At 50.3% G+C, this 16,318-nt stretch overlaps 1 protein-coding gene across 2 annotated transcripts; it reads right to left on the bottom strand.

Annotated features, from left to right (window-relative positions):
* Positions 1-8,113: 8,113 nt before the first annotated feature.
* CABP5 (calcium binding protein 5) lies at positions 8,114-15,874 on the bottom strand. Of its 2 annotated transcripts, XM_016155425.2 has the most exons (6): positions 15,657-15,874; positions 14,275-14,305; positions 13,643-13,786; positions 12,593-12,702; positions 10,456-10,603; positions 8,114-8,604 (listed from the first exon to the last, which is right to left on the bottom strand). In XM_016155425.2, the coding sequence occupies exons 1-6, from the start codon at positions 15,717-15,719 to the stop codon at positions 8,579-8,581; spliced, it is 522 nt and encodes a 173-aa protein (XP_016010911.1). In that variant the 5' UTR covers positions 15,720-15,874; the 3' UTR covers positions 8,114-8,578. The 2 variants fall into 2 exon arrangements, with proteins under 2 accessions (XP_016010911.1, XP_016010910.1); XM_016155424.1 differs by lacking the exon at positions 8,114-8,604 and having other exon boundaries at positions 10,355-10,603; positions 15,657-15,739.
* Positions 15,875-16,318: the final 444 nt, after the last annotated feature.

A 16,318-nucleotide genomic window follows, 5' to 3' on the forward strand; every position in this document is an offset into this window, starting at 1 on the left:
GTCCACCTTGGGGTAGTTGATTCAGTGGAATCTGATTTCCCAAACCCCAGCACAAGCCCAGCTACTGCCCAGTCAGCTGCCCAGAGTTTGCTCAGCTGTAAAATGGGGAAAGAATCTGAGGATGTCAAATCCTGCCCACTTCAAATATTTTCACATTCCTGCAATGGGAGAAACTGCCTGATGCTTCTACTTTTTTTTTCCCCCTGAAAGCAGTAATTTTTTGACCATTATTCCTTTATAAACCATGAAACCTGTCATACTCACCTCCTCGACCCCTAGAAATTGAATTTTCTGTTTGGTCCTTTGTGTGTGGTTTCTGATGAAGTGATTTTATGTAAAGACTATTGAATGTTAAATCGTGCACTTAATGAAAAATGAAATCTCTGTTAGAAAGTTAATTTAATGATATCTTTTAAAAACAGTCACGATTTTAGAGTGACCTATAACATAGAATGAATCTTAGAATAAATGGAGAACGAAAAATCTTGATTTGCCCCAAATGGCATGGGATGCACGCTGCTTGACACCTGTTAAAAATATGTGTGAGATAGAACGCGTAATTTCCCAACAGGAGAGCTTTGGGCTTGCACTTCAAGTCAGGGCCCACGGGCCTGGATCATCACCGCTTCCACAAGGGACCCCACTGTGATCCTTGAGCACGCCCCCGCAGCTCATAATACCTGCGAGATGACATTTTGTGCATGGCGGAGTTCCAGGCCTGGAAGGAGATCACTCGGCCCAGCCCTCTGTGAAGCCTGGCCAGGTGGGGCACGCCTCCAGCCTCAGGCCAGACCCAGCGAGTACCCGATGATGGTTTCTGCCTTGGCGGCAGCCTGTGAGCTCACAGAGTGGAGATGTGTCATTTCATCTCGGCGGGACCCCAAACCTACCATCTCATAGCTTCTCAAAACGCTAAAATGCAAGGCTTTTCGTGTTCTGACATCTCTGAAGTCACAGCGTAGCCCTGCCTCTTGATGCAGGCTGGGTTGCCGTGGGGATGTGGAAGTCACGGCTTGCACCGAACGTGACCCTATGCAAAAGGCCAGCGTCAGAACTGGCAGTTAGCACGTCGGAAGCTCAAAAGAAAACCCCCCAGAGACAACGACAAGGGCCCATTAGCCTCTGGAAACAGATGTTCATGAGAGAGGAGATCGAGGATGACCACAATAATAACAACAGTTACTGCTTATTCCGAAAAGTAGACTAGCACTACATGATTGTAAAGACCGGCTAACATGCCCAGGAACAACGGGTTTGAATTTTTTTACGTATAGTTTCAAGAAATTCTGCCGTTGCTCAGGCTCTTGACAGCCCCGAGGCAATATGTGGAAAAATAGGACACCGATAATTCGGGAGACCAGACACTCAAAGTGGAGAAATTTAAGACCATCTTAATCAGATTCTTTCGCTTGTATTATCTTTTTCACATAAATATAAAAATGACATCTCGGTAAAAAAAAGTCTATGTCCAAGTCAAAAAGTGTTCTTTTTCAATGAGCGTAAAATAAGCATTCTAACTAATGAGAGAGCAGTGACCATAGTTTCTTTTTTTTCTTGCCTTTTAAAACATTTATCAACCCTGCGTTTGACTTATTTCTCAGTGCAAAGATGGCCTGAAAAATTCTTAAAGCAGTGAAGTCGTCCTTTGCCAATCCACAAAAAAATTGTTTTCACAGTAATGGGTAAGAAATACATCCAAAATGACGCGTCTTCTGACATTGCCACTTTATAATTGTTAAAAGCAACATAATTTTGGTAGAGGAATAAAAACGGTCTTTCCAAAACTTAGTTTCATTTTCAAAGCCTCTATATGAGGCATTTCAAACACATTGGCGTAAAGGGAGATAACGTGGTTATCAGATAAATTCTGTCAGTAGAATTTGCTGATTGACGTTCTTACTGCATCTTGCTGAGTTGAGCCTTTTGTTTGTTTGTTTGTTTGTCTGTCTGTTTGTTTTTTAAGCCCATCAGTGGATCATGTCTATTAAATGGACATGCCTGAAAAGTACAGGGAGTATCTTTTTCTTTCCTAGAGCACAGGACGTGAGGGTGACTCTTATCCTTCACGCGTCTCAGATTCGGTGACAGACAGCCGGATGAGTGCAAGACCCGGTTTTTAAATGCCCGACCCCAGACACAGCTATGACGGTCCTCACCTTTGTAGAGCTGCCCCACCAGGGCGAGAAGCCAGCAGACCCAAACCCGCAGGAGTCCCACATGCCGCGCCATGTCCTCCCTCCCGGGGCTGCTGGTCCCCCCTCTTCCTCTCGCTTTTATAACCACAGCCACGGTCTCCTCCTTGTCCCCTCCTCCCCGCCTTCTCCTCCTCCCCACCCCTTTTCTTTTCCTCTTCCTCCTCCTTTTTCACCTTCCCTCCCTCTCCTCCTCTGCTCCAAAGCTAGACACCTGTGTCACACAACAAGAAGCACAGGAGGGAAAAACAACCCTTGGGCAAGCTGGCGTTAAATGCAGACAAGCGGCAGGGTCGTGCCGAGAATTCTGGGCTGTTGTCCAGACAGCGAGCACTAAGGATCGCATGGGCGGTCATGGGTTCACCTGTGGCTTTGACCTCACCGGTCTTCGGGAACCTGGGAACCGAGGACAAGAGAAGTCTCTTATCTAGTAAATATTGTCGATTCATCCGCATTGAACCCCCTGCCAGCAGCACTGTAACTCACGCCTGCACGAAGCTCACCTAACACTGCTTCTCCGTGAGCTCTGAAACCCTGGCCAGCACCTCAGCTCTATGCTTGGGGCCGTTTCAAACAGTGAAATCACCAACAGAAAGCACAAAGATGAGGGACTACGTTGGCCGTGACAAGGGCACTCGCTTACAGTACAAGCTGACACAGAAAGGCTGAGTGCAGCCTTGTTGGACTTCAGCCGGCAAGATGGGTGGGCAGCAGGCAACTCAAAGTGTCCAGCACCCTGGGTGCCCACGAATACTATAGATGCGCCACGTGTGTTGATTTGGGAGTTCCGAATAAATTTTAGCAAGTAAGCGAACCTGCGGATTCGGGATCTGTGAATAAAGGGGACTCATGTTTTGCCCTCTGCTCGCCTCCCACCAGCCCCTGGTTCTCCTGGAGACAGAATCCTGTCCGTCTCCCCTCCCCCTCCAGGACCCTCTGTGCTTCCTCTCTGCCCGTCTCCCCCATTCTACTCCCCGATACTCTCTCCCACCCTTTCCCAAGTCCTAAACTCAAAGAGCTTCTGAAGTTAAGAGAATTCCTTCAGCGTTTAAGTTTAAGGTTAGCTCAGCATCTCCCCCCTCCAATGGGAGCCTCTGGGCAGTAGCCAAACGACATGCGTGCTGCAGCCCGAGCCTTCTCTGTGGCGTGAAGGCACGGGAGTAACCCTGCCTCGTCTCCTTCTGCCCAGGGCTTTCCTCCTTGGTCCCAGAATCTCCCTGCCACTTCCTGTTCAACTATAAAAACAAGAATTATTTTAACTGCACTATCGAAGGGTCAAAGGACAAGCTTTTGTGGTGTGCGACTTCTTACAACTATGACTGAGACCACACTTGGGTATATTGCTGATGTGAAGGCTAGACAGGTACCACACCTGGGGGCATTGCTGGTGCAAAAAAAGGATCTGTTCCTTCCAGCATATCTGATTTGCTGAGGTCCCCAGCAAGGTAAGCTCCATTTCCAAGAGGTAAAGTGGAGAGCATGTGTGTGGGTTGGGGTGGGGGTGGGAGGGCAGACTAGGACAATTTCCCAAATTAGAAGGCTGGAAGAAATGAGGACACCTCTGTCAAGCAGGAGAGCAGGGGGAGGAGGTGAGCAAACCCTTTCAGACCCAGACGGGTGTCAATCTAAGTTGAAAGTCTGGAAGGCTTTGGGTGGCAAACATTGGGAAAGCAGAATTCCTCCAGAAATCCCACTGGAGCGGGAGATGAAGAGACTTCTCATGTCCCCAGAAGTCACGGCACCATGCTCTTGGTCCATTGTTCCCATCACTGGGGAGCTCACTGAGAAGAAGGCGGGGTTCACTCCCTTTACTTGTCCCCTCCCCACCCCAGCAGATAAGTTGACTGTCTCTGCAGGACCAAGTCCCTCCTGCCTTTTTCTAGTCCTTTCCTTCTGGACTCAGCGTCCCAAAGCCCCTAGGAATTCTCTCTAGACCTCCTGCCTGGATCCACTGACCTAATCGCCCTGTAATTCTTGAATTTAAACATACGGAGAAGCCGTCTCATCAGACATGTGGACGAAAGCACATTGCTGCTTCCTTCTGGGGTGGAAAACTCTAGCAGTAACTCCCCTTACGCCCCACGTGGCTCGTGGATGACACCCACATCAGGGACCGTCCCTCTGTTTGGGCTTGGCAGTGAAGACTCTCTTCCCCAAACAGAGGAGGGGTACAGAAGTGGGTTTGATACCCTGGGTGCCATCTTAACAAGGTTGCCACCCAAAAACACCCCCAGTGTCCCCAGCCTGTGTTTAAGACTCCTATCCATCAGAGCAGAGCTGTCACGTGCACGACCCTCTCCCACCAAGCCTCTGACCACACGAGTGAGCTGGAGGTGCTCCTTGCTCATGCGCCGGCTTACTCCAGCGAGCCCGCTGAGGGGCAGGGCTCTGTCCCCCTGCTCTTGGCCCCGCTGCTTCTGACCGAGTCTCGTAAATTCATATGAAGTCGCTTTTAATCCACGTCCCATTCCGAATCCATGCGTACCCATTGCCCGAATGCTGGTTTTCGGCCTCATTTTCAAGGCGAGGAGACAAAGCTCCGGAGGAGGACCGTGGTGTCTCGTCTTCCGAGCTTAGATAATCACCTTTAGAAATACCTTGTCCACCGCCTCGCTTAACCCCTTGGGAAGGACAGCCACCAAGAAAGGAGCCCAAAGGGATATGGCGAGGGGTCCAGATGTGTGAACGGAACACTGGCGATTGGGCTGGGGTGTCCGGGGGTGGGGAGATCAGACGGTCAGCCCAGGGACCCCCGAAAGTAACCGCAGCCTGCTGTCTCTTTCTGGAGAATCACGGATTTGGGTGGAGCGTTCGTAAGTACCCATTAAATCATTAATAAATAAATCACTAAGTAAACGGAGAGTAAAAAATGCACCGCAAGGCTGCCTTGATGATTCTTTCCCTGTAGCCGTGACAGACATCACTGCCTGATCACGGAATCTGTTTCCCATGAGCCCAGATGCAACCTCATGTTGTCCCCCTTCCTGTCCCCCGTCGCCCTCCCCCTCCCCTCGTCCTTCCGCCGCTATCCGTCACTTCAGCCAGACATCGGGAAGAGATTTTAGCCTTCCAGCCTCATTCAGTACCAATCCGATTGTCAGATTAGGATGATGTTTCATAGACACGGGAGAAGCCTGAGGATTTGACAGTGGATCTTTCCCGCTTCAGGTCTGAGCGGCCAGAGGATAAGTCCTCACTCAATGACACACAGAAACGCCACAGGAAGCACAGTTCTCTGGTCCCCAGACCCCGCAACGTCCCTTGTTGAGAGCCTCCTCTCATCTCCATTTCGACCTCTGCTTTACACCCGAGCTGAGCTGTTACCATGTTCCTTGAACCCACCGAGTCACTGGGGCCCGGGCGCCTGGCCTCATGTCGGGGTCCCAGGGTGTCCGCTCTGCTCCTGTCAGTCTCTGCACTGGGTCTCGTCAAAATGCCCCGTGACAGAGTGTGAGATGTGACCCCTAGACACCCCTTCGGCCAAGGGCATGCCCAGCTCCAGCGAGTGCTGTCTGCAGCCAGCCTTCTGTGGCTGGTTCCAGATCAGAGCTGTCCTCAGCTGCACAGTGGCCTCTGTCACCCAAGGCCACGCCCTCCCCAGGCCACTGCATAATAGGCAGGGACGGACGGATGGCAGGTTTGAAAATCCGGCCATTTCAAGCAAGAGCTGTGTCAAGGGCCCCTGTGGGTTTGGCCGATGTTATTGAACTTGTGCTCCGCTCAGTTCAACTTCCCCCTCTGCCCGATGCTAGCTCCTTCTCCAGGTGCTGGTCCTGAGGACACTGCTTAATAAACGTCCCTCTATTCATCTTCGCCCCACAGAGCAGACGCTCTGGGACCCCGACGTGAGACAGCCTGTCCACCAAATGCCCTGATTCAGCCACCCCTGGCCACCTCTCCCCCTAGCTCACTGACGCTCCGTGTTATCTTCTTCGGAGCACCCATCCCGATCTAAGCGTCTCTGAAGCCATTTTTCCTTTTCCCCTCACCCTGGATGAGAAGCTCCAGGAAAACAAAGATCTTATCGCTGGGCTGTCTCCAGGAGCCAGAATAATCCCAGGCTTATAGCACAGACACGTGCTGTCCGATGCAGTAGGTGCTGCCCACACTGGGTTGTTTAAGTGTAACTGAAGTAATTCACGAGCTCGGTAAGGTACAAATGAAATGTGATTAGCCTAATAAAAATAAACCCAAATCCAGCTTCCCGGCCTCGCTTACCACATTTACCATGTGATACCCGAATGTGGCGTGTTGCTGCCATAATGCACGGCACAGATCTAGAACATTCCCATCATCGCGGAAGAAAAAGCCTATTGAATTGTGTGGCTCTAGATGATAAGCCCCTCGAGGTCAAGTACCCCATTATCGCTCGAGGTCCCTTACCAAGGGCACCAGCAGACACGTAGCAGGGCCTCGGCAAATATGATCCCAACGGGGTTAGGGGATGCCCCGATGAGGCGTGTAGGGTGGTGAGTGTACCGATGGGGTGGGATGGAGGTGAGACAGGAGGAGGCCGAAGCCATCCTTTGAAAGGCGACCTGGATTATATCAGTCCTCCGCTCGAAGCCCTGCAGAATCCTCATGGACTGGCATGATGCAAACCCTGGTCCTCCCTGACCCCTGACCGCCCACCCCCCTCCAGCCACCCTGGACTCTTTGCCGTTCTTCCAACACTCCAGCCACTCCCCTGCCTCAGGGCCTTTGTACTCACCTTACACCATGTCCCGGACACTGTTCCCAGATACACCCCTGGGCACAGTAAGAGCCCCGATGTCCCTGTGGGGTGAGGAACCCACCCACTCCCACGATGCCTCCAGCCCCTTTTCTGCTCCATTTCTCCCCGTATCTCTTACCACCTTATCATGTTTTAAATGTGATTACATTTGCTCATTTATTTCGTTCCGTGGCTGCGTCATCCGCATCGTAACGGAAGCTTCTGGGGTCTGGGGTGTTGGTCTGTTTTCTTCACTGTTCCAGCCCCAGGCTCGGAAGGGAGCCTTGCACATGACGAACCTTCAGACATTGCTATTGGATAGATGAAGGGTGGAGGAGGGGAGGAAGCGTGGGGAAAGGAAGAAAGGAAGGCAGGGTAGGAAGCTCGAAATAAAATGGTCTCGGGACAATGAAGAATGGCAGAAGAGTGGCCACGGCAAGGGGTTAGGAAATACATGATGCCGGTTCCATCTTTTTTACATTTAAATTTCATGAAAGTGAGGCTCCTGAGCTGCTCTGTCCAGCTCCTCCACAGAGCTCAAAGTGCGAGAACCTTGCAGGAGGGCTCAGCCTGACGGCCTGAGGACCTCTGTGATACTGGCGTCCCACTCATGAGAAGAGGTGAGGAGGAATGTACAGTTCTCTTTCTCTCTGTCTCTGTCTCTGCCTCTCTGAAAGATGACATTTTACTGGGGATTAATTCCCTGGGGATCAGCTCACCCTAAACCTCGATAATCCAGATTTGTGATTTAATTCGGTGGCCTGAGTATCTTACACAAGGAAAAGGAAGCAGAAGGCCAGAGAAAAAGGAGCAGACTGTACTTCCAGGAAATCAAGAAAAGGGAGTAAGCATATGCTCTTGCCTTTCTTTCTTTTCTTTTTCTATTTTTCTTTTTTCTTTTCTTTTCTTTTTTCTTTTTTCTCCTCTCTTCCCCTCCCCTCCCCTCCTCTCCTCTTCTCTCTCTCTCTCTCTCTCTTTCCCTTCCTTCCTTCCTTCCTTCCTTCCTTCCTTCCTTCCTTCCTTCCTTCCTTCCTTCCTTCCTTCCTTCTTTCCTTCCTTCCTTTTTCCCTCTTGGCTTGCAAGGAGTTTAATAGCTTAAAAAAATTTTTTTTTAAATTGCAGTATGATAGACACACGAAACCAATTTGATGAGTTTGGAGATAAATACACATTCTCAAAACCATCTTTAATGAACTGTCTCCAAGTCCAGTCTCATCAAAAACGCCGTGCCTCGTTGTGTTATTGGCGTGCCCGCCTCTTACGAGAGAAGGAACCGGAGGGGTTTGAAGCCGGTGGAGTGGGAAGGGCGGATTATGTGCCGAACATTCTGAGTCTAACAGGAGAAAAGACTATTTTGACCCGAGATGAAGCTGGGGAAGAGCCTGGCAGGACATAGGGACTTAGGGTTACGTGAAGTCGCGAGATGTCACTTGTCTCTGGGACGTCCGGAGCGGTAATGGGACGCTAGTCCAGTCACGTTGCCACACCTAGGTTCTTCTTTCTTTATCTAGTCCCAGCGATGTGGCTTCTCCCCCACCCAATCAGGGCAAAGCCGTGGCTTTTCAGTCTGGTCACCGCGCACCCTCCCCGGCCCTCCTGAGGGATTCAGTCCTCCTCGAGTGCTCTATCCACGTTGCCCGGGCGGGGAGTGACTCGGGCTTCCAGGACCTTCTCAGCGAGACATCATCTTCACAAACTCTGCAGAGAAAAGTCCCTGGTGAGGCATTTGTTTGTAAGAGCAGCCGACGTGACTTTTTTGAGTCCTTACTATGTGTCAGAAAACCCTGGTGACCTTTGGGAAATTCATTGCTCCCTCTATGTCTTCCTTTATCTACAAATGGGGATTTACCTTGTATGGTTCTTAAGATGGTCGAACAATATAATGCCTATAAGACATAGTAAGTGTTAAATAAATAGTAATTACGGGTATCTGATTTCATCTTTCCAGCTGGTCCTGGAGGGATAAGCACCATTTTACAGATAAGCAAACTGAGGCCAGCAAGGTTGACTAAATGTGCCTGAGGTCACATGAGTGGCAAAACCTGGAATGAATGCAGGTTGTACCTAACTTTCCTGTGATTCTAGATGAACTTGCTGGCCCCACCCAGGTCTGGAGGTCAGTCTGTCTGTCCCCTGCCGTTGCCTGTGGTGGGCCTGAGGCAAGGCTCACTGCACATCTGAGCCTGGCTGGATGAGTAGGCATCCAGCGAACATTTGCTAAGTCGCAGCCGTGCCTCAGTGACAAAGTATATCTGTGAGACTTCCCGGCTGGGACCCATACACCGTGGTGAAAGGAAGTTCTTTTTTTTTTTTTTTTTTTAATTAAAATTATTGATGTGACATTGGTTAATAAAATTATAGAGTTTTCAAGTGTACTAAAAGGATGTTTCTTAGCAATGGTTACATGGGGTGAATTCTCAAGGGACGGATAAGATGTGGGAAGGCATCAATGACACGAGAGAGTGGGGTAAGTGGAAGGTACACCAGGCAGAAAGGGACAGAGGTTGGAGAATGCAGAGCACGTATCAAATGTGTGCCAGAACATAACAAATCAGACGGTGGTTGTAGAAGACACAGCTGGGGTTGGGGGGCAGGGTGGGTTATTGGATCATGGATGATCTTGAACGTCAGACTAAGAATTTTAGACCTTGGTCTTCAGGCAGCAGTTCAATACTGAGATATTTGAACCAGAGAGCATCACAATTCAAGCTTGACCTATCCTATCTATATCTCCCCCAGAAATGATCTCCGCGCCCAGCCACGCGGGACTCCAGTCTTGATTTACCCAGTTGCTTACGTGCTGAGCTCTGGGCTAGGAATCAGGGATTTAGTGATGAAAGATGGCGTGCATGATCTCGGAAGGGAACAGGCTACAAACCCATGTCTGCTGGCTAATGTCATGGACCAGGGCTGCTGCCAGAGCATGCGTGGGTGCTATGGGGTCACAAAGAAGGACGCCAAGCCCAGTATAAGAGGTGGGGGACACCCTGCATAACTAAGAGTTGGCCAGGGTGTTCCAGGCGGGAACGTCGGCGTGAGTGATGACAGGGAAGGGAGCTTGGTGCATGATTTCTTTAAGTCGTCTTCAAAACTTGGGCAGAAAGGTGCCATTATTACCCCAATTTCACAGATGTGAAAACGGACCATTAACTCAAATAAGTGACCAGGAGAAGGCCACAGGAGATGATCCTGAACTTGAACTCCATGAATCTGACCCCAGAGGATTCCAGCTATGAGCCAGTCTCCTAGCCTTCTGAGGGGACGTTTTGTTCCTATAATGAAGGTACCAGGGGACAAGAAGGGGCGGGGGTAGGTGGAAGTAAGTCCTGCCTGAGCTTGACTAGCAATGGGGACAGAGTGGTCCAAGGAGCAGCCAAGTATAGAAACAAGGAGAGGTAAGAGACACCGAGCTCCCTGAAACGACACGGGCAGGAAGGGACGCCACAAAAACACTTCCAACACCCGCCACCCAGCCTCAAACTGGGGGAGGAGTGGGAAGGAAGGGCCGACTTGGGGAATTACACAGGGTATCGGGGCTGGAGTTGCCACCTTCAAAGTCAACGGTGCCATCTCCATTCACGTCAGCCTCACGGACAACCTCGGAGATCTCCCGGGGTGTGAGCTTCTCTCCCAGAAGCCTTTGCATGGCCTGCTGCAACTCTCCCAGGGTGATCTCTCCGTCTCCATTGGTGTCAAACTGTTAAGGGCAGAAGGGAGAAATACGGGTGGCCTTGACCAATACGGCAGCTAAGGGCATCGACCCCCACACGGTTGAAAATCCACCTATATCTTTTGACACCTGCAGAACTTAACTGCTAATGGGAAGCCTTATTGATAATAGGAACTCTCAGTTGACACATATTTTGTGTGTCACCTGAATTCTATATCACAGTCTCACAATACAGTAAGACTAGAGGAAAGAAAACGTGATGAAGAAAAACCCTAAGGATCAGCCGTGTGGTCTGGCGAATTGTTACACATCTCCGAACAATTTTCCAATGTGTTTACTGGAAAAAACTCAAGTGGACCCACACATCTCCAACCCGTGTTGTTCAAGGGTCGGCCATGTTAGCAACGATGGGGACAATAATAATAACGATAATAACAACAATGGCATTTATTAATCACTTACTGTGACTCAGACTAAGAGCTTTTGTGTACCACCCATGAGAACGTCAGCTCCTTGAAGGCGTGTCATGTTGACTGCCTCGTTCACTGCTCCAGCTCAGTGCCTTCCACATGGTAGACACTGGATAAATAGTTGTTGAATTAACGAACTACCTGCAAACCTGTATGCTGCATACCCTGAATCAATCTACTGGAAAGTCTCATAGGCTCCACCTGCAAAATATATCGGGAGCCGATACCCTTCTCCAGCCACGCAGACACTAACCCAGCTCAAGTCACAGTCATCTCTGGTTTTGATTATCGTGACAGCCTCCTAATTCATCCTCTGGCTCCCATGTCCACGGCCCGTTATCCACGCACCAGGATTCACAGCCACATTTGATTGAAAACAAATCAGACCTCGTCAGTCCCTTGCTTAAAATACTCCATGGCTTCCTACCCCATTCAGAATAAACTCCTGATGCTGCCCCATGACACACAATGTGCACGTGGCCGGGATCTGCCTTCGGCAGCTCTGAGACCTTGTTTACTTCACACTGCTCTCCCCAGCTCACACCTCACCAAGCACCTGGGCTTCTAGCTCTTCCTCAGCCTGCATGAGGATTGTCACAGAGCAGGATATAATTATTACTCAAAAAAGTGAAACTTGCATACCCAAGTCATTCCAAAAATCATTGCATCAAGTATTGGCTTTTAAATGGAAAGCAATTGAATTGCTAGTCAACTGATTATAAATGGAAATTACATAAACTTAAGTAAAATTAATCAAAATGAGATACAATTAATTCGGTTCCTCCATCACACAAGGGCTTGACAGCCACGAGGGGCTGGCGGCTACTGTCTGGGATGAAGCATTTCTGTGACCACAGGACGTTCTGGTGGATGCTGCAGCTCTAGAGAGATGGTCCCACAGCCAATGCGTGGGGATCTCCTTGCATTTCGAACCCACTTTTGCCTGGCAGTAGAGTCTTTCCTTGCACATTCTACACTACTCTTTGTTTTTGTCTCATAATCGAAAGCTCTCTGAGTGAGGAAATCTTTTTACCAGGGGATGGAAGTGAATCCAGCCAGCCCCCACCCCTCCCTGAGTCTCGTTTTTTAAGCATCTCTACAAGTGGGTTAAACCACATGACCTCTTTGAGTCACTTTCTGGGACCTCAAATTTTTGGATTCCTTCTTCCCATCGCAGGCATGAAGCTTCGAGGTCCTCATGTCTTTTGGAGATTGCAGGATCTCAGATAAGATTTGTCATTTCCACGAGCCTCTGTTTCCTCATATATCTGATGAGGATAAGTGACTACTGGCTCATACTCTTATTTATGAGGGTTATGTGCTTACTTCAGCAGCACATATACTAAAAACATTTGTGAGGGTTACATTAGATAAAATAGGTAGAGGGATGTATCCACTGCATGTGCTTGGGACATGTGATTTTCCTTCCCTATAAAGCCCACCACAGCTAGAAAAAACACGGTTTGGGTGTGTCCTATTCATGACTGATGACTAATCATTGACCTCTGGCATCTCCTTTAAGCACTTCCAGCATTATGAAACTCACTTCCTTGAAGGCATCTCGCATCTCCTGGACGCCGATCATCCCAGCTGTTTCTGCAAGCAATTTTGGGGTCATCAGCTCCACAAAGTCGTCAAAGTCTACACGGCCACCCACTGAGGGAAGAAAAGGAAGGTCTAGTGAGAGTCTGTTTCCCCAACCCTCCACACCTCACCCACCCTCAAGTCCGTTCAAGAAATAGATCTGCTCCGATCTCTCTGCCTCCTGAGAGCTTTCTCTCTCAGTCAGCTCAAGCCCTCTGGTCCCCAATTTGAATAGGAGTTGATGGACAGAAGTAATTAACTGTCTGTGTGACCTGGAGCAAATCTCTTACTTAATTGGTTCAGATCCACGTTCCCTCATTCGTACATCCGTAGAAGCCAGAGTATGAATTAAATAAACCCCAAAGTCTCTTCCAGATGTGAATACCATCATGTCCTTGAATTCGACCTTGTTTACTCAGTAACATGCCCAGAAACAAATCCAATAGCAATTTAATCCCAGCTTCCATCTCAAAATCAGCTCTGGTCACCATCTAAAAATACCCATCCATTTTGCAACACCATTTATCAACATTAGCTCCAAGTCCAAGTTTTTTTCTAGCATCAAATGCAGTCTTATGTGCCATTAATGAATCTTAGTGGCGATAGTAATAACCTACATTTAATAAGTGTTTACTAGAGGCTAAGACTTTGCCTTCATTAGCATCTTTATCCCTTCCTTTCTACAATCCCACAGAGTAAGGAAGGATATCATTTTCACTTGATGAATGGGGAAAATTGACGCTCAAGAGTGGAGGTTAATTCCACTTTTCAAAATGACCACAAATAATAAATAACAAAACTGCGAATTGAACCAAAATCTATTTCTAAAAGTCATGCTTTTAACCACTTCAAATGCCTAAGTATAGTCCAAACTGTTTCCTCCCAGACTTCTAGGCCCTCTTACCCTCTCCCTTATCTCCAACTTTACTCTCAACCTCCAGATCCTTCCTAATTCCATGCTTAGCCCACCCCTGACCCCATTCATTCCTCCCATTCCCACCCCCAGCCTCACAGTTCATGCGGATTTGCTGGCCCAGTTCGGTCAGTTCCATCTCTGTGGGCATGTAACCCATTGTCCTCATGAGGTTTCCCAAATCCTTACAAGAGATGAACCCATCTCGGTCTTTGTCGAACTCAAGGAATGCCTCCCGGAGCTCTGAAAGTCAAGAGGGAAGAACTTTGGGGGAACCTGAAATAGCCAATGAGGAAGAGTGGCATCCCTTGAAACCATCAATGAGGCACATGCTAGAGACTTTTTGAAGGGGAACACAATTTAAAAAATGTGTTAGCAAGAGGTATGATTCCTGATACCTCTGAACGGCAGCACCGAAGTCCTTCCAGCTCCTGGGTGATGTTATGGGAAACTTTGAAACCATCAAAAAAACCCAACAGTTTTTGATTCATTCTAAAGCTCATGTGTCACTCTGGGGTCTCCAAGACACTTGGGGATGGGCATGCCTTCTAAGTACTTTTGGGGATACCCCCGCTGCCATGAGAAAAGGTCCCACAAAATCACGGTTGAGTGGAAAGAGAGAGCGATGTAAAATTTTTACGTGAAGGACCTGCCACCGAAATGCACAAAGGGACAGAGAGCAGGAGGCGAGTGGGGGGCGCTGTGGGGGCGTCTGGGAGGGAGCGCGTTACCTTCGATCTCATCTTGTCCCAGCGGTCTTTCCTGGAGAGGAACGAAAGGAAGAGGGAGCTGGAGAGAGGGTCAGGGATTCCGCGCCCAGCTCTCCCAACACACTTCCACGCTGCCCTTTCCTGTTCCCCCGCCCGTTCCCGCTCCGTCCACCCTCCTCCCGCCTCCCGACTCCCTCCCGCACCACTGTTACGTGCTTCCCGCCCTCTTCTTCACCCCTCTGGTTCCCTCCCTCCCATCCCTAGATTGTGGTTTCTCCCCTGCCTTTCTCAAAAAGACCCCCGTGCCACCGTGCCAGGGGCAGCTGCCACGAGCGTTTAAACCTCAGAACTGCTCTGCGAGGCCGATCCGCGTATCATCCCCGTCTCATGTGAGAGGAAGCCGAGGGACAGAGAGGTCAAGGAACCTGCCCGAGGTCACACAGTTTACCGGGGGCAGATCCCCTCCCAAGGCAGAGACACGAAATCAGTCCCCTCAGGTGGCACAGCACCTGGATTTGAATTCGGGGCTCCTGACACTCAGGTCGGACTTCTTTCCCCTACACCCCACCCACTCTGCCCACCGCCTCCGCCCTTTCTGCTGAGAGCGAGAATCCCGTCGCTTGGGACCAGCGTTCGGTGGCATCGAGGCACGGTGATCAGAGCCAGCAAGATCAGTTCCTAAGACTTCTAAGAATTTCCAGTCACCGTTGCTGCCACTCACTCCTGGACACACTGGAGGGTCCGACGGCTCCGCTACGAGGCATGTCACCCTGACGGTTCCCAGCCTCGGCCTCTTTCACTTGTTATGTCTCTTTATTCTAGGACCTCTCCCTGAGCCTCTCGCGTTCCCTAGCCTCTAAACCCCTTCCCTCTTTTTCTTCTATTTTTTGGGGTGATTTAAAGCCTAGGAATTAGAAGCGTGCCCACTGGCATCCAGCAGAACTGGCCCTGCCCCTTACCGATTGTACAAGCTTAAAGGAAGGGACTTCGCGACTCAGAGCCTCAGCCCCCTCATCCGTCAAATGCGAAGGGCAGTGTTCCCACCCTTGCGAGTCGTTCCGAGGACTGGCATTCGGAATGCAAAGCCCTCTGCACGGAGCTGCGCACGCAGCAGTGGCTTAATAAGTGGCAGCTACCGTTACCCTCTCCGTCGTCATCGCCACCAGGACAGGTGTCCGTGGAAAAACGTGATGATGGTCAATAGCGACATCATCCCCGTTTCCCCTTTTTCTCCTCCTTCATCTCCCCGCTTTTGCTCCTGACTTCCCGCTTTGCCCACGTGTCCCCACTGAGCTCCGTGGCATGCCACCTTCTCAGCTCACGTTCTCCCCGACTGTGGCCCTGTCCCACAGCACCCACGCCCCAGCTCCCTGTGCCCTGCCCGCCCTCCATCCCCGCCTCACCCGCTGCTTCTCAGCGATGCCCTTCCTCAAGAAGATGCAGGCGGGGCCCATGGGGAACTGCATGGGGCGGGGCGCAGGGCAGAGCTCACGGGCGCTGATGTCAAGACGGCTCCCCCTCCTCCCCTCGGTGGTTCGGTCTCCTTATCGCTTCTGTCACTTCTTTGCCAGCTCTTCCTGCCTCTCTTGGCCTCTCCCTCGGTCCCAGTGTCATACAGCTGCGACAGCTGGGTCGGAAATCTCCCCTGGGGTAGGGGAGGGATCAGAATCGTTCCTGCCTCCCCATCTGGCCTGAGTTTGACGGGAGGGGAGCCAGCTTCAGGGACTGTGACCTCTTATCCCCAGAATGGAATTGGAAAAGTAGTTTTAAAAGTGGGGATTAGAGCAGAGGGCATGTTGAGTGCTCGCTCTAAGCCTGGCCTGTGCTGGCTGTGGGCACGTGAAGAGGGAGGGGACATGGCCCTGACCTCTGGGTACTTCGGGAATGTGCATCAGTGAACAGGACGCGAGGTTCGCCTGACAGCCCGCCTCCAGCAAGCAGGCATGCACGGTGCTTGACAGTGGTTTTTGTCCTCCTCTGCTCTTCCCTTCCCTTCCTTTCTTCCTGAAGATCTTGGGGTGGGTGGAGGGGGGAGCAAGGTAGGCCGGCGTCCACGCTGGTGGAG

Source organism: Rousettus aegyptiacus, unplaced genomic scaffold, assembly GCF_014176215.1.
Source record: "Rousettus aegyptiacus isolate mRouAeg1 unplaced genomic scaffold, mRouAeg1.p scaffold_m13_p_14, whole genome shotgun sequence".
Classification (NCBI taxonomy): domain Eukaryota; kingdom Metazoa; phylum Chordata; class Mammalia; order Chiroptera; family Pteropodidae; genus Rousettus; species Rousettus aegyptiacus.

Bases quoted from the DNA above. Each gene is read 5' to 3' on its own strand.
- CABP5 (XM_016155424.1), bottom strand. From the start codon at position 15,719: ATGCAGTTCCCCATGGGCCCCGCCTGCATCTTCTTGAGGAAGGGCATC. The intron at 13,787-14,274 runs GTAACGCGCTCC...CTTGACTTTCAG, and splicing joins GGGACAAGATGAGATCGAAG to AGCTCCGGGAGGCATTCCTT. The intron at 12,703-13,642 runs GTGAGGCTGGGG...TTCTTCCCTCAG, and splicing joins CCAGCAAATCCGCATGAACT to TGGGTGGCCGTGTAGACTTT.